General features: G+C 34.1%; 10 protein-coding genes across 10 annotated transcripts; 5 read left to right on the plus strand and 5 right to left on the minus strand.

Moving 5' to 3' along the window:
• Positions 1–182: 182 nt before the first annotated feature.
• LOC148201847 (auxin-induced protein 15A-like) lies at positions 183–662 on the plus strand. The gene has a single exon (XM_088109816.1). The coding sequence runs from the start codon at positions 253–255 to the stop codon at positions 532–534; it is 282 nt and encodes a 93-aa protein (XP_087965942.1). The 5' UTR covers positions 183–252; the 3' UTR covers positions 535–662.
• Positions 663–1,481: 819 nt separating this feature from the next.
• On the minus strand, positions 1,482–2,099 carry LOC124819430 (auxin-induced protein X10A-like). Its single transcript, XM_088109310.1, has one exon. The coding sequence runs from the start codon at positions 1,884–1,886 to the stop codon at positions 1,608–1,610; it is 279 nt and encodes a 92-aa protein (XP_087965436.1). The 5' UTR covers positions 1,887–2,099; the 3' UTR covers positions 1,482–1,607.
• A 489-nt stretch (positions 2,100–2,588) lies between these two features.
• LOC148201848 (auxin-induced protein 15A-like) lies at positions 2,589–3,070 on the plus strand. The gene has a single exon (XM_088111107.1). It carries the CDS (start codon positions 2,663–2,665, stop codon positions 2,936–2,938), a length of 276 nt encoding a protein of 91 aa, XP_087967233.1. The 5' UTR covers positions 2,589–2,662; the 3' UTR covers positions 2,939–3,070.
• A 2,185-nt stretch (positions 3,071–5,255) lies between these two features.
• Positions 5,256–6,227, minus strand: LOC148201849 (auxin-induced protein 15A-like). The gene has a single exon (XM_088109814.1). The coding sequence runs from the start codon at positions 5,691–5,693 to the stop codon at positions 5,415–5,417; it is 279 nt and encodes a 92-aa protein (XP_087965940.1). The 5' UTR covers positions 5,694–6,227; the 3' UTR covers positions 5,256–5,414.
• Positions 6,228–6,390: 163 nt separating this feature from the next.
• On the plus strand, positions 6,391–6,910 carry LOC148201850 (auxin-induced protein 15A-like). The gene has a single exon (XM_088109126.1). It carries the CDS (start codon positions 6,465–6,467, stop codon positions 6,744–6,746), a length of 282 nt encoding a protein of 93 aa, XP_087965252.1. The 5' UTR covers positions 6,391–6,464; the 3' UTR covers positions 6,747–6,910.
• Positions 6,911–7,894: 984 nt separating this feature from the next.
• LOC148201851 (auxin-induced protein X10A-like) lies at positions 7,895–8,515 on the minus strand. Its single transcript, XM_088110160.1, has one exon. It carries the CDS (start codon positions 8,420–8,422, stop codon positions 8,144–8,146), a length of 279 nt encoding a protein of 92 aa, XP_087966286.1. The 5' UTR covers positions 8,423–8,515; the 3' UTR covers positions 7,895–8,143.
• Positions 8,516–12,366: 3,851 nt separating this feature from the next.
• LOC124832989 (auxin-induced protein 6B-like) lies at positions 12,367–12,870 on the minus strand. Its single transcript, XM_047307347.2, has one exon. It carries the CDS (start codon positions 12,782–12,784, stop codon positions 12,506–12,508), a length of 279 nt encoding a protein of 92 aa, XP_047163303.2. The 5' UTR covers positions 12,785–12,870; the 3' UTR covers positions 12,367–12,505.
• Positions 12,871–13,495: 625 nt separating this feature from the next.
• On the plus strand, positions 13,496–13,967 carry LOC148201852 (auxin-induced protein 15A-like). Its single transcript, XM_088109127.1, has one exon. The coding sequence runs from the start codon at positions 13,572–13,574 to the stop codon at positions 13,848–13,850; it is 279 nt and encodes a 92-aa protein (XP_087965253.1). The 5' UTR covers positions 13,496–13,571; the 3' UTR covers positions 13,851–13,967.
• A 798-nt stretch (positions 13,968–14,765) lies between these two features.
• Positions 14,766–15,339, minus strand: LOC148201853 (auxin-induced protein X10A-like). The gene has a single exon (XM_088109630.1). The coding sequence runs from the start codon at positions 15,250–15,252 to the stop codon at positions 14,974–14,976; it is 279 nt and encodes a 92-aa protein (XP_087965756.1). The 5' UTR covers positions 15,253–15,339; the 3' UTR covers positions 14,766–14,973.
• A 619-nt stretch (positions 15,340–15,958) lies between these two features.
• LOC148201854 (auxin-induced protein 6B-like) lies at positions 15,959–16,434 on the plus strand. The gene has a single exon (XM_088109366.1). The coding sequence runs from the start codon at positions 16,026–16,028 to the stop codon at positions 16,299–16,301; it is 276 nt and encodes a 91-aa protein (XP_087965492.1). The 5' UTR covers positions 15,959–16,025; the 3' UTR covers positions 16,302–16,434.
• Positions 16,435–17,460: the final 1,026 nt, after the last annotated feature.

The following is a 17,460-nucleotide window of genomic DNA, read 5'->3' on the forward strand; positions in this document are numbered from 1 at the left end:
GTGAAGGCTTAATGTTTCCTGCTGTTCAACAAGGTGGAGTTACACACCTGCACCCCACTTAATGCTTGATAGAAGTACTGCAGACAACACCACGCGATATCTCATCTCTACGCTTTCCTTCTTTTAGCATCTATATATACACTCTCCTATCCCTTAAAAAAATACACAAGCCTTCTAAATCCTCAAGCATCAAAATTCAGATTCATTCTCTTAAATTTGAGATTGTCCTTCTTCCTTAAACGAGCTCAAAAAATGGGTTTCCGTTTACCTACCATCCGACGGGCGTCATCATTCACAGCAAGACAAGCATCTTCAAAATCTGAAGACATACCAAAGGGCTATTTTGCAGTTTATGTTGGAGAGAAACAAAATCGCTTTGTGATTCCCATCTCTTACTTGAACCAACCTTCATTCCAAGACTTACTGAGTCAAGCTGAGGAAGAGTTTGGATATGATCATCCCATGGGACGCCTGACCATTCCATGCAGTGAAGATGTCTTCCAACATACAATTTCTTGCTTCAAGGGACAATAAATCTCACTTTAGGAGACTCACATAGATTATTAGAGACATTTTGTACAATAGGCATCTTCTCAAACTTGTAACTATTATTACAAAATTTTGACTAATGATGATGAATTCAAATACTAAGTTTCTGTCTATTTATCCATTTCAATTTTTCTTTCCCCAACAATTAGAATCATATACAGCGTAAAAAAGACAGGATCAGTGGATAATTCGTCACTTCCATAACCTGTTAACCAAGAACGAAGACAAGGCAGAGAGGGGCAGAGATAGTAGTATTTTGTTAGGACGAGGAGAAGCACCAAAGATACGTAATAAAAATTTAGGGCAATTTCTCGTTCTTGTATCATCTTCAGATTCCAGATTACAAACTGGAGCAATAATCCCCAATTCTACAAGTAAGATAATTTTATTCTATTTTCATCTAAAATAGTTAAAGGTTTGAAAAATATTCAATTAGTAGATAATTCGTCACTTCAATAACCTGTTGAAACCAACTAATTTGATCACGCGAAGATGGTATCTCTGCTTGACTTGCATTTTTTATCATAAAGAATTGGGTCCTTCCTCGTATGTGCATGAACTTGTATTGTATGGATGGTTTTGATCTTCCGTCAAGCAATATTTCAGATTTTCAGTGCCCAGGGATGGTTCACAAAAATCAAAAAAGCAAGTTGAAATCAAAACAGTTGAGTTTCACAGCGACTTAATTTCGATGAGTTTTTCTCTTTATTGTACGGTGATCTTGTTTTAAACTTATCTTCTTTTCCTCTCTGTTATAATGTAGTTTTTGGTCAATGAACTTAGTTAAAAAATGTAGAGATAATAGCCGAATTTAAATATGAGACATTAAGAATTCTTTGGTTGTAGAGTACTAGCTAATTTCTTATTCGACAACTATGTAGATCAGAATGACGGATGAAGAAAATATGTGAGAAAACTCAACATGTTGGAAATTTCTTGTAACATTCTTTGTACTATCCAAATTAATATAACAAAAATGGAGAAACAATATTTTCAAGGTAAGAAACTATCCTACAAAAATTATGTCTATACATTAATGTCAGTCTGATCTTCATGGATTAGCACCTCATCAAGCGAGAAGTGATATCCAAGAAAGCATCTTCTCTGCAAGGAATTGTGAGACCACCCATTGGATGTTCATACCCAAATTCTTCCTCAGTTTGACTCAACAGTTCTTGAAATGCAGGTTGGTTCAAGTGTGATACAGGGATCATAAATCGCTTCATTTTATCTCCAACATAGACAGCAAGGTAACCCTTGGGCACGTCCACAGAGTTTGAAGATGCTTGGATTGCTGGAAGGGACGCCTTTCTCAAACTAGGTAAACGGAAACCCATGCTTTATATGTTGATAATTGGAAAGAGCAAGTTGAGAGAAGAGAGCTGTAAATAGGATGCTAGTTTTTGAAGTTAAAATACTCTAGGATGCGAATGATTTTTGCTGTCCTAAAAGCTTTCGGCCATGAATATATATATAGAGATGAGAAATTTTGGTAGGATATCGTAGGGTACATGAATGATTGAAGGAGGATGGCTTTGAGTCACGGGATCGATAGAACAGAAAGGGCACATGGTGTTGCCTTGGAAGTGTTCTTAGGAATTAATGGGAGATGTTATAGTTGATATTACACTATCCCAAGCCAATCCACTTGAAATAGTGTAGACGTATGATTTCAAATCTCATGAATATAATGGTCTATGATATCTCACTGTCCTCTGCCTTATAATTTGATCTATCCAGCTGTAAATTCAACATTAGGTAACGTGAAGAAAACATGTTCAAAGCATGTTTGACAAAATATGGAATACCAATTAATCTATGAATAGACTTAAGCCTTCACTTAGCCATATTTCAATGGGAACATGTGGAGGCTTAATGTTGCTTGTTGTTCAACAAGGTGGGGTTACACACCTCCCACTTAATGCTTGATAGAAGTACTGCAGACAACCCCATGTGATATCTCATCTGTACTCCCTCCTTCTTTTAACCGCTATATATACATTATCCTATATCTTCAAAAACTACACAAGCCTTCGGAATCCTCAAGCATCAAAATTTAGATTCATTCTCTGTAAATTTGAGATTGTTCTTCTTCCTTAAACAACCTCAAAAAATGGGTTTCCGTTTACCTGTCATCCGACGGGCATCATCATTCACAGCAAGGCAAGCATCTTCAAAATCTGAAGATGTACCAAAGGGCTATTTTGTAGTTTATGTTGGAGAGAAACAAAATCGCTTTGTGATTCCCATCACTTACTTGAACCAACCTTCATTCCAAGACTTACGGAGTCAAGCTGTGGAAGAGTTTGGATACGATCATCCCATGGGAGGCCTAAGAATTCCTTGCAGTGAAGATGTCTTCAAGCACACAATTTCTTGCTTCAATTAATGGACAATAGATCTCACTTTAGCAGACTGACATAACTTATTAGAGACATTTTGTACAATAGGCAACTTCTTGAACTTGTAAACATTATTACCAAATTTTGATTAACGATGATGAATTGAAATGCTAACTTTCTATCTATTTATCACTTTCAGTTTTTACTTCTCCCAGCAATTAGAATGTATACAACACCAAAAAGACTCGATTATTCTCATAAATTTCACTGCTTGTGAAAACTAAGAGCTTCACAAGATAGGACAATTAGGGGGCAAAGATATTAGTATTTTGCTAGACCGAGGAGATGCATCAATTTCTCTAGAACGGGTTTGAAAGATTTTTAAATATTTTATAAACACGTAAAATTAATGGTCTCAATCATTCACGAGATTTTGCACCTGCCAAGGCAGTTATGATAGACTTAATTAAGTTTTGTTTTTCCCATTTAATTCGATGGGATGATGTAAGGTTTCGTTTATTTATACATTGATTACGAGAATAATTTTCCACTTTATAAGAGGATGAGATTTTAGTTGAAGTCGTTTCTTTTAGCTGTCATACAGATTTTGTTACCAACTGCATGCTTTATTTTGATTGATCCATAGTATCTTTTTCGATTACTGATTGCTTTATCACATGTTTCTTTTTGTTGATTGACAAAGCAGCTGAAACTCAGGAACTTCTCAATACTATACTGAACCTTCAGAAATACTTTCGACAAGGATGCTAATCTGGCTCATGCAATAGTTAAAATATATATTAGATGGTTAACAATGGAGAAGATTATCAGAGTAATGCGGAAGAAGTTTTGATTGAGTACTTGTGAGACAAATATTGGAAAAGAGTATTGTATATTATCAAAGGGGAATATTTCACAATCACAACAAATTCACTCCGTACATAATGAACCTCAAGAGTTGCTTTTATAGACCTACAGAAATTGCTCACATTTACTCAACAAGTATTAAAATATTCATTAAAGAGACTTGTGTGTAAAGTATTTGATTGAGATTTAAGACATGTTTATATTAGTAAGCCATATTTAAAATATCATTTATTTTCTGTTCAAGAAGGAAATTGATAAAGATTGGCCGAGTTAACGAGAGAATAAACATGGGAAGGCAGAAATATAAGGTCAAAATTTCTTTATTTTGTGGAAAAATATAGAAATTATTGTTAAAGAACCCATATAATGACTGATTTAAATCTAGTTTCCAATTATATATCAATCTATAATTAGAGGCCTTCTAAAAATTACAGTATAATGTATTTCAATCGAATTTATGTTTTATTCTAGCCCTAAAACCAACTAATGTGCTGAATTGCCCATGTGAAGATAGTGTTGCTACTCAACTAAGTGAGATGAAGATTTGTTTATCATAATGGGATCTCCTCCATATGGTGCTGCTGCTACATATGAAAACAAATTGAGTATCTAAGTGTTTCTGTTTATCGATAGCTATGTTCTGTTCTTCCTGCAATTAAAATGTAGACAGTATTAGAAGGAAGAGCTAATATTTGTTTGGGACAATTTTAAAAGATTGAAGTTCTATACACACATTCGGATCATACACGAGATTTCACTCATGTCAACTGCTGAAACAGTTAAAATGAGTTTAATATGAAGGATTATTGTTGCCATTAATTTCAATGGACAACATCCATAGCTAAAAAAATTCATATTCATTTGACGTATGGTTTGTTTATCTATATAAATATTGTTGTATGAAGATCACATAATCTCAATTTGGTAAGAAAAAGAGATCTCCTATTCTGGTTGTTTGATCTTGCAGTGTATGTTGGGGAGAAAAAGAAGCTACTTTTAATCCCCTTATCGTACTTGAACCAACCTATATTCCAAGACTTATTGAGTCAAGCCGAAAAAGAGTTTGGATATCATCATCCCATGGGTGGCCTAAAAATTCCTTGCAGTGATGATGTCTTCAAACATATAACTCACTGCTTGAATGAACAATGATTTTCTCACTTTAGGAAACCGACATAAATTAGTAGAGACATTTTTGTACAATGCGCTTCTTGTCTATCATATAAAAATTATTATGAAAATTTGAGCAATGATGATTCCAATTGCTAACTTTTTTGTTTATCATTACAATGTTCTCTTCTCCCTGCCATTACAATGGTAGACAACAATAGAAGGTTGTATGTTCCAACAAAAAGACTTGATTATTCTCACAAATTCCTCAACCTAACAAACCCAGATCTGCACAATCAAGGCAGGGCAGAGCAGAGAAATGTATGAGGGATGATTTTTTAACTATTTCTTATTCAGTAATTATGTAGTTCAGATTCATAGCAAATGTGAGAAAAAACGTCGTGGAGATAACTTATCATTCAAATCAAATTTCTGTTACAAAGTCAGATATCAAATATGGGGAGGGAATATACCAAGGTAAGAAACTATGATACAAAAATGTGTCAAGTATATGTCTACATCTAAGTGAGTTCCATCTTCACGCAGTTAGCAGCTATTTAAGCGAGAAGTGATATCTAAGAACAAATGTTCTCCACAAGGAATTGTGAGACCACCCAATGGATGGTCATACCCAAATTCTTCCTCTGCTTGACTCAACAAATCTTGAAATGAAGGTTGGTTCAAGAATGATACAGGAATCATGAACCGCTTCATTTTCTCTCCAACATAGACTACAAGGTAGCCCTTTGGCACGTCCATAGCTTTTGAAGATGCTTTGATTGTATTAAGGGATGCCTTCTTCATACCAGGTAAACGAAAACCCATGGTTGATATGTTGAAACTTGGGAATAGAGAGTTGTAGATAGGATGCTAGTTTTTGAAGTTAAAATGCCTTAGGAAGTGAATGATAATTGTTGTCCTAAATGCTTGCAACCATGGATATATATATAGAGCTAGAAAGTTTTGTAGGATATCATCTGGTACTTGAATGATTGAGGGTGGATGGCTATGAGATAAGAGTCATGGGACCGATAGGACAGAAAAAGCACATGGTGTTGCCTTGGAAGTGTTTCTTAGGGATTAATGGGAGATGTTATAGTTGACAGTACACTATCCCAAGCCAATCCACATGAAATAGAGTAGACGTATGATTTCAAATCTCATGAATATAATGGTCTATGATATCTCATTGTCCTTTGCTTATAATTTGATCTATCCAGCTGTAATTCAACGTTAGGTAACGTGAAGAAAACATGTTCAAAGCATGTTTGACAAAACGTGGAATACCAATTAATCCATGAAAAGACTTAGGCCTTCACTTAGCCACATCTCATTGGGAACATGAGGAGGCTTAATGTTTCCTGCTGTTCAACAAGGTGGGGTTACACACCTGCACCCTACTTTATGCTTGATAGAAGTACTGCAGACAACACCACGCGATATCTCATCTCTATGCTTTCCTTCTTTTATCATCTATATATACGATATCCTATACCTTCAAAAACAACACAAGCGTTCCGAGTCCTCAAGCATCAAAATTCAGATTCATTCTCTGTAAATTTGAGATAGTTCTTCTTCCTTAAACGAGCTCAAAAAATGGGTTTCCGTTTACCTGCCATCCGACGGGCATCATCATTCAGAGCAAGACAAGCACCTTTAAAATCTGAAGACATACCAAAGGGCTATTTTGCCGTGTATGTTGGAGAGAAACAAAATCGGTTTGTGATTCCCATCTATTACTTGAACCAACCTTCCTTCCAAGATTTACTGGGTCAAGCTGAAGAAGAGTTTGGATATGTTCATCCCATGGGAGGCCTCACAATTCCATGCAATGAAGATGTCTTCCACCATACAATTTCTTGTTTCAAGGGACAATAAGTCTCACTTTAGGACACTGACAGATTATTAGAGACATTTTGTACAATAGGCATCTTCTCAAACTTGTAACTATTATTACAAAATTTAGACTGATGATGATGAATTCAAATACTAAGTTTGTGTCTATTTATCCATTTCAATTTTAACTTTTCCCAACAATTAGAATGGTATACAGCATCAACAAGACTGGATTAGTTTTATAAATTTCACAGCATGAAAAACCAAGAACGAAGACAATGAAGGGAGGGGCAGAGATATTAGTATTCTGTTAGGCCGAGGAGAAGCACCAATTTCTATAGAACGGGTTTGAAAGGTTTTTAAGTATTTTATAAACAATTAAAATTAATGGTCTCAATCATTCACGACATTTTGCACCTGCCCAGGCAGTTAAGATAGACTTAAAATAAAGTTTTGTTGTTCCTATTTAATTCGATGGGTTGATGTAAGGTTTCATTTATTGATTGTAAGCATAATTTTCCATTTTATAAGAGATGAGATTTCAGCTATTTGAATTGTTAATTAAACATTACAGAAGAAAGAAAACAGGGAGAAATTACTGCATCACTTCCATCACCGTGTGATTCCACCCCCTAAAATCCTTAGGGGGGCAAAACCTCACTTTTTATTCCGTTTTCATTTCTCAATTATACCCAACAAAAAAGCAGGGCAATTGCTTTTCCTTGCATCATCTTGAGATGCCAAGTTTTGAACTTGTATGGCTGCTTAATTTCAATTTTCATCAAAAAATATAAGGTAACCATTAACTACCACAGCCAGTTGTGCCGTAAAGCCAATTAACGTAATCATGGCAAGAATGTGTTGCTGCTTGACTCACATAAATGAAAAATTGTTAATCATAAAGAATTTGATCCTCCCTCATTCGTGGTTCACAGAGACTCGTATTGATGGACCTGATATCGTGTCAGACTATATTTCAGATTTTCAGTTTTCAGGGATGGTTCCCAAAAATCATGAAGCACGATTAAATCAAAGAAGTACAAGTTGCCATACAGTTGTTATTTCTATTACTTGTTCTCTTTGTTTCTCTATTGCATCCGTCATTCTTGTTTTAAACTTATCTTCTTTTCCTTTCTCTTATAATGTAGTTTTTTTTATTAAACTTATAAAATGTAGAGATGATAGCTGAATGTAAATTTGATACATTAAGAATTAATTGGTTAGCGACAACTAGCTAGTTTCTTATTCAACAACTACTAGGTAGATCAGAATGACAGATGAAGAATATATGTGAGAAAACTCTTCATGTACGAAATTTCTCATAAAGCTTTTATACTGTCCCAACAATAGATAACAAAAACGGACAGAATTTTTCAAGGTAACAAAATATGCTACAAAAAATTGTGTCTATACATTTTGATCAGTCTCGTCTTCATGGATTAGCACCTCATCAAGCGAGAAGTGATATCCAAGAACTCATGCTCTCCGCAAGGAATTGTGAGACCACCCATTGGGTGATCATACCCAAATTCTTCTACTGCTTGACTCAACAAGTCTTGAAATGATGGTTGGTTCAAGAATGACACAGGGATTACAAAACGCTTCATTTTCTCTCCAACATAGACTGCAAGGTGACCCTTTGCCACCTCCATACCTTTTGAAGATGCTTCGTTTGTAGCAAATGATGCCTTTCTCATACCAGGTAAGCGGAATCCCATTCTTTTATGTGATGAGACTCGGGACAATAGTGTTACCAAAAAAAGACTATGTAAGATCCAAGCTTTTGAGCTGCTTTGGGAAGTGAATGATATTTGTTGTGCTTAATGCTTGCAAACTTGAATATATATAGAGATGAAGAATTCTTTGAAATTGTTGTGTGCATAAATAATTTAGGGTGAAAGCTAAGAGATATGAATCATGGGACCAACAATTAGACAGGGGCATATGGTGTTGCTTTGTAGGACTTTATCAAGGATGAATGTAACATGTCATAGTGTATAGTACGGGTCCCACCTTCTCAAGAATCCACTTCAAATAAAACTGACGTTTGATCTAAACCTCTAAAATATAATGGTCTAATATCTCCTCCTATCCGTAGCCTTATAATTCAATAGTCAGAAACTACTTCCCATCTATAATGTACTTCAATATTAGGCTGCATCATCAATCTGGAGAAAACATGTCCCAAGCATGTTTACACCATTATGAAATACCAATTAATGTATGAATAAACGTTTAATATCACTTAGGGACGTCTAGGTTGTTTCATAAGGTGGTGGTGGGCTTATACATGTCTACACAACTTTATCCTTGATGGAGGCATTGAAGACAGAACCACATGATATCTCATGTGTATACCCTCCATCTTTTAACAGTCTTTTCCTTCTAATTCAGTTACTAGGAAGTCTTTAAAACTAAATATACACTATCTTTTTTGCACTCCCAAGCATCAATATTTTGGTCCATTCTTTCTAAATCTCGGAAGTGCCGAAGGGATATCTTGCAATGTTGGAGACAAACAGAAGCGGTCTGTGATTCCAATATCATATTTGAACCAACCTTCCTTCCAAGATTTATTGAGTCAAGAGTAGGAAGAATTTTGGATATGATCAAGAAGAATATAGAAAATCTTCAGATAGAAGTATTAAATTGTAATACAAATTCTAGAATATTGTAAAAGATTCTATTATAGAAAGAAAATAAAAATCAAGAACATTTTACATAGGTAAAAATCTAAGACATTCCACGTATAGCTAGCATATTCTAGAAAAATATATTAGTCTGTAAATAGTCATGTACTCTAGCCTTTGATATAAGACAACATCTAACACAACACACATAACTACAAAATATATTACTTCCAACTACTACTTCCACATCCTACTATCTCCACAACTTTCTTTCACAACTTCAAAATACCAACGAAAACAATAAATATATTGGAAGAGAGATTTTGTACAATAGGCAGTATACAAAATAAAGAAATAGGAGCATAATATTCTAATAAGTCGAGTATTGACATGTTTCATTAGAGAATCTTTTAATGAAATTTGAAAAACAGAATAATTTTCATTTTTTGATTTTGCTTAACGTTACTAAAAATATAGGAGTTAGAAAAGAGAACCTTTTTTTATTATCTTATTTTAGTTTATCTAACAAGAATCTATCTGTATCTCTTATTTTTTTAATTACAAATATATATTTTTTTCGAATCAAATAAAGAATTTTTTTATAAAATATTCATGGGAGTAAAAGAAAAAGAGCCCGACTAGGTACTGGCCGGCTCATTGGCTGTAGAAAAATAAAAAAAAGAAAACTAAAATAGATATATAATAATAAAAAAAGTCTTTTTTTTTCTTCTTGTTTATGTGATATAACATAAACAAAGTAATTCTTTTTTTTTTCAATTGGGGAGAGATGGCTGAGTGGACTATAGCGTCGGATTGCTAATCCGTTGTACAAATTCTTGTACCGAGGGTTCGAATCCCTCTCTTTCCGTTGATAATTTGTTTTTTTTTACTGTTTTTTTACTAGTGAAAAAGGTTAAAATAGAGAAATCCTAAAAATATTTCAAAGTTCCACACAAACAAGAAAACATAGAATCCACTTTTTTTCTTATTGTATTCTTCAAAATAAATTTATGGCCTAAGCATACCTTTTAAATACCAATGAGATCTTAGTCCAATCACATAAAGGATTGACACAATTCACTACCCAAAACCTTAAGAGAATGAATTAATGGGTCTTTCATTTTTATATAGTACTCTACTTTCTTATTTCTATCCAATATGAGACTTGGACTCATACTTTAATTTCCAACAACGACAAGAATTACACTTCTGTATTCTTCACAACTCACAAGGGCAAGTAGTTTAAAGTGTTATGACAAAGAATTGCATTAGTTTTAACTTGAGATTTTAATATTTTGATGGAATGATTTGATATATAAATTTTAAAAAAATATTTTAATATGTGTATATAAATTGTAACTAAAATTAATTACTAATTCAGTCTCATTTCACATAATGACAATATTATTCTATTTAAAAAATATATAAACTTTGAATCAAAATTTTAAATATAAAACCTAAATTAAATACAAGATATTGTCACTGCATGGACATTGGGCATTACAACTACTATGACACATGATCTCGTAACATTTTTTTAAATAAAAAAAATTGAAAATACTACATACTAACACTTGACACGGACAAGAAATTAATAAAAATATAACGGAAATTATTTAATTATAAGATTAAAAAACTGAATTGCACCAAATAAGAACTAAAGTTCGTTTTGATTTTTCTAAACAAATTATAAGACAAAAAGTGTAATTAAGTCAAACTCTTACGGAAAGCTAATGTGCATATATAAGAGTCAATAGTTGTAGTCGTTTCTTTACCATATAGCTAAAGTTACCATCAACGTACTTTATTTGGATTAATCCACAATATCTTACTTATGGAGATGAAAATAAATTCCAATATAAATTTAAAAAAGGCATGTTCCTTGGGTAACATGTTACTATTTTTATCAATATTTTAGTAATGGCAATAAATTCAATTACTAAGTATTCTTTTTAATCATTCACAGTTCATTTTGTCTTAGACAGTACAACATTAGAAGGTTGCTAACAGGAAAAAAAACACTTCATTGTTCTCGTGAATTACACAACATAAGCAAAACAATATGTGAGCTGTTTTAGTGTGCCGAAGAATATAGACAATCATTCACAACAACTTTAATTTTTCCTGGGCATTATATAGGGAAAATTGCAATAAACACTATTACTAAATTTCACAGTTAATAAATCAAAAACCACTCTTTTGGTTTTGTCCAATATAAACTCTAATGTTCTGAATATTAGTTCACCTTTGAAGACCAGGAAAATGGAAACCCATTGCATATCCAAAGAAGTAACAGACTAAAGTCTGAAGGATTTTGATTGAAACCTTATAGAAGTGTATATATTTGTATTGTATTATTTTAAAATATCTCATCAGCTCCTAAACCCTAAACTTCTAGTAATACTGAAAAAGATAGAGGCCAGTCAAGCTAATTAGATGTTACAGTAACAAGGGAAATTACATGAATATCTGAGGTCAAAGTTGCAGTGTCTTGTACAAAAAAAAAATGAGGAAATTACACTTAAATGAATGGATTTTAATACCGTTTCAATTATGTGTCTATCTATCACTCTGATAATCCTCAAAAATTACACTATCAATGTATTTCAATCAAATTTCTGCTATTCTGGTCCTAGAGGCAACTACAGTATGCTGAATCGCCCATGTGAAGATGGGGCTGCTGCTTGACGCAGAGGTGATCAAAATTCGTTTATCATAACTAAGTGGGGCATCATCATAAGAGTGAATATTTCTCATGTACGGCGCTGCTACACGATAATAAGTGCAACTGGCTGTAGCAAAATAGGAAGATATAAAAATTGCTGTCCCATTCTCAGACTCGTGTTTTTGTTTGATCAGGCCATCCTAAATCATTTTTCTTGTTCAACTATATTGATGAAATCTTGCTCAGGTCGTTCGATTTAAATAAACATATGCTTAGCCCATTTCCTATTCAATAAAGTTCTTTTCTTTAAGATATATACATATATACTATGAGAGAATAAAACGTGAAAAAGGTTAGTGTTCAAAAACTTTCTTATTCAGATTAAATTTCATTTTACAAATTCAGTCATCAAACATGGAGAGGGAAATATTCTCAAGGTAAGAAACTATGATACAAAAGTGTGTCAAGTATATGTCTACTTCTAAGTCAGTTCCATCTTCAAGCAGTTAGCAGCTATCGAAGCGAGAAGTGATATCTGAGAACACATCTTCTCCACAAGGAATTGTGAGACCACCAGTTGGATGGTCATAGCCAAATTCTTCCTCAGCTTGACTCAACAGATCTTGAAATGAAGGTTGGTTCAAGTATGACACAGGGATCATAAACCGCTTCCTTTGATCTCCAACATAGACTGCAATGTAACCCTTTGGCACATCCACAACTTTTGAAGATGCTTGGATTGCTCGAAGAGATGCCTTTCTGATACCAGGTAAACGAAAACCCATGTTTTATATGATGATACTTGGGAAGAGAAAGTTGAGAAAATATTGTAAATAAGATGCTAGCTTTTGGAGCTAAAATGCTTAAAGATGTGAACGATTTTGGATGTGCTAATTGCTTGCAGCCATGAATATATATATAGATGAAAATTTTTAAAGGATATCATCGGTTACATGAATGATTGAGGGTGGAGGCTTTGAGTTAAGAGTTATGGGACCGACAGGATGGAAAGGGCATATGGTGTTGCCTTTGAAGTGTTTCTTAGGGATTAATGAGAGATGTTATAGCTGACAGTACACTATCTCAAGCCAATCCACTTGAAATAGAGTAGACGTATGATTTCAAATCTCATGAATATAATGGTCTATCATATCTCACTGTCCTTTGGCTCATAATTTGATCTACCCAGCTGTAGATCAACATTAGGTATCGTGAAGAAAACATGTTCAGAGCATGTTTGAAAAAACGTGGAATAACAATTAATCCATGAAAAGAATTAGGCCTTCACATAGCCACGTCTCATTGGGAACATGTGAAGGCTTAATGTCGCTCGTGGCTGAACAAGGTGGGGTTACATACTGCACCCTACGTTATGCTTGATAGAAGAATTAATGCAGACAATACCACGCAATATCTCATCTTTGCGCTCTCCTTCTTTTAAAATCTATATATACACTATCCTATACATTCAAAAAACAACACAAGGTTTTGGAATCCTCTTCAGCATTAAAATTTGGGTTCATTCTGTGTAAATTTGAGATTGATATCTTCTTCCTTCAGTCAAGCTCAAAAATGGGTTTCCGTTTACCTACCATCCGAAGGGCATCATTCACAACAAGACAAACAACTTCAAAATCTGAAGACATACCGAAGGGCTATTTTGCAGTTTATGTTGGAGAGAAACAAAATCGGTTTGTGATTCCCATCTCTTACTTGAACCAACCTTCATTCCAAGACTTACTGAGTCATGCAGAGGAAGAGTTTGGATATGATCATCCCATGGGAGGCCTCACAATTCCATGCAGTGAAGATGTCTTCCAACATACAATTTCTTGCTTCAAGGGACAATAGATCTCACTTTAGGAGACTCATATATTAATTAGAGACATTTTGTACAGTAGGCATCTTCTCGAATTGTAACTATTTTTTCCAAATTTTGGGTAATGATGATGAATTCAAATTTTTCTATCTATTTTTCCCTTTCAATGTTTACTTCTCCCAGCAATTACAATGGTATACAGCACTAAAAAGACTCGACTATTATCATAAATTTCACAGCATAATTAAGAAACCCAAGTGCTCGGCAATCAGCACAAGGCAGGGAAGGAGAAGAGATATTAGTATTTTGAAAGGGGGCAAACCAGAAGAATCAATTTTTTTAGAAGGAGTTTCAGAGTTTTATATGTTTTTTATACATCTGGCGGATAGTTTCCCAACCAAGACAGTTATAATGGACTTCGAGTTAAGTTGTGTTGTTCCAATTCATTGGAATGGATAACATCCATTGTCATAGAAATTTCATATGACAAGGGCAATAATACCCCATTCCAAGAGAAAGATACTTAATTTCTATTTTCATCCCTAAAAAGATGGTAGTATCTTAAAATCGTTCAAGGTTTGAAGACTATTCAATTAATTGAGAATTCGTCACTTCCACAACCAGTTGTAACTGTAAAACCAACTACATAATCATGCGAAGATGGTTTTGCTGCTTTATGAAAAGGGTCTTCCTCATTTGAGCATAGACTTGTATGGATGGTTTTGATCTTTTGTCAAACCATATTATAGATTTTCAGTGACGAGGGATGGTTCACAAAAATCTTAAAGGTAGATTAAATCAAAGCAGTACAGTTTCACAAAGACTTATACTTTCAATGAGTTTTTCTCTTTATTTTCCTATGTTATATAGTAGTTATTTTGTCAATGAACTTAGCTAGAAAACGTAGACATAATAGCTGAATTGAAATCCGAGACATTAAGAATTACTTGGAGACAACTAGCTAATTTCTTATTCGACAACTCAAAATGACAGATGAAGGAAATGTGAGAAAACTCTTCATGCAGGAAATTTATTGTAACAATTGCTGTACTGTCCAAATTTATATAATAAAATTGGAGAGAGACTATTTTCAAGCTAAGAAACTATGCTACAAAACTTTTGTATATACATTTAAATCAGTTTGATCTTCACGGATTAGCACCTCATTAAGCGAGAAGTGATATCCAAGAACACATCTTCTCTGCAAGGAATCGTGAGACCACCCATTGGATGCTCATAGCCAAAATCTTCCTCAGTTTGACTCAACAAATCTTGAAACAGAGGTTGGTTCAAGAATGATACAGGAATCATAAACCGCTTCATTTGATCTCCAACATAGACTGCAAGGTAACCCTTTGGCACATCCACAGCTTTTGAAGATGCTTGGATTGCTGGAAGGGAAGCCTTTCGGATACCAGGTAAACGAAAACCCATCTTTTATATATATATTTGGGAAGAGAAAGTTGGGAATAGAGAGTTGTAGATAGGATGCTAGCTTTTGAAGTTAAAATGCCTTAGGATGTGAATGATTTTTGTTGTCCTAAATGCTTGCAACCATGAATATATATAGAGATAAAAAGTTTTGCAGGATATCATCTGGTACTTGAATGATTGAGGGTGGAGGGCTATGAGATAAGAGTCACGAGAATGATAGGACAGAAAGGGCACATGGTGTTGCCTTGGAAGTGTTTTTCAAGGATTAATGGGAGATGTTATAGTTGATAGTACACCATCCCAAGCCCATTCACTTGAAATAGAGTAGACGTAAGATTTCAATTCTCAAGAATATAATGGTCTATGATATCTCACTGTCCTGTGCCTTATAATTTGATCTATCCAGCTGTGATTCAACATTAGGTAACGTGAAGAAAACATGTCCAAAGCATGTTTGACAAAACGTGGAATACCAAGTAATCCATGAACAAAGTTATGCCTTCACTTAGCCACGTCTCATTGGGAACATGTGGAGGCTTATGGTGCATTTCAACAAGGTGGGGTTACACACCTGCACCCTACTTTGTGCTTGGTAGATGTACCACAGACAACACCATGTGATATCTCATCTCTATGTTTTCCTTCTTTTACCATCTATATATACACTATCCTATACCTTCAAAAACAACACAAGCCTTCCGAATCCTCAAGCATCAAAATTCAGCTTCATTCTCTTAAATTTGAGATTGTTCTTCCTCAAACAAGCTCAAAAAATGGGTTTCCGTTTACCAGCCATCCGACGGGCATCATCATTCACAGCAAGACAAGCATCTTCAAAATCTGAAGACATACCGAAGGGCTATTTTGCCGTTTATGTTGGAGAGAAACAAAATCGGTTTGTGATTCCCATCTCTTACTTGAACCAACCATCATTCCAAGACTTACTGAGTCAAGCTGAGGAAGAGTTTGGATACTATCATCCAATGGGAGGCCTTACAATTCCTTGCAGTGAAGATGTCTTCAAGCACACAATTTCTTGCTTCAATTAATGGACAATAGATCTCACTTTAGCAGACTGACATAACTTATTATTAGAGACATTTTGTACAATAGGCAACTTCTTGAACTTGTAACCATTATTACCAAATTTTGATTAACGATGATGAATTGAAATGCGAAGTTTCTATCTATTTATCAATTTCAATTTTTAGTTTTCCCAGCAATTAGAATGGTATACAACACCAAAAAGACTCGATTATTTACATAAATTTTACATCATGAGAAAACCAAGACCTGTACATAATAGGACAATTAGGGTGGAAAGATATTAGTATTTTTCTAGACCGAGGAGAAGCATCAATTTCTATTGAACGGGTTTGAAAGATTTTTAAATATTATATAAACAAAAAAAATTAATGGTATCAATCATTCACGAGATTTTGCACTTGCCAAGGCAGTAATGATAGACATAAAATTAAGTTTTGTTGCTCCCATTTAATTCGATTGGATGACGTAAGGTTTCGTTTATTTATATATTGATTCCGAGAATAATTTTCCATTTTATAAGAGGATGAGTTTTTATTTGAAGTCGTTTCTTTTAGCTGTCATACAGATATTATTGCTATCATCAGCATGCTTTATTTTGATTGATTCATATTATTTTTCTCGATTACTGATTGCTTTATCACATGTTTCTTTTTGTTGATTGACATAGCAGCTGTAAATCAGGAACTTCTCAATACTATACTGAACCTTCAGAAATACTTTCGACAAGGATGCTAATCTGGCTCATGCAATAGTTAAAATATATATTAGACGGTTAACAGTGGAGAAGATTATCAGAGTAATGCGAAATAAGTTTTGATTGAGTACTTGTGAGACAAAAGTTGGAAAAGAGAAGGTATTGTATATTATCAAAGGTGAATGTTTCACAATCACAACAAATTCACTCCGTACAAAATGAACCTTAAGAGTTTCTTTTATAGACCTACAGAAAGTGCCCACATTTACTCAACAAGTATTAAAATATTCATTAAAGAGACTTATATGTAAAGTATTTGATTGAGATTTAAGACATGTTTATAGTACGCCATATTTAAAATTAGAATCGTCAAAATGAGTTGAAATCCGTGAGCCAACTCGACTCACCACGGGTTTGAGCCGGGTTGGGTTGGAAAAAGTTACAAAAATTTTGATGAGAGCCAATTT

Source organism: Vigna umbellata, chromosome 3 (assembly GCF_029865625.1).
Source record: "Vigna umbellata cultivar VRB3 chromosome 3, Vumbellata_1.0, whole genome shotgun sequence".
In the NCBI taxonomy this organism is placed as follows: Eukaryota; Viridiplantae; Streptophyta; class Magnoliopsida; order Fabales; family Fabaceae; genus Vigna; species Vigna umbellata.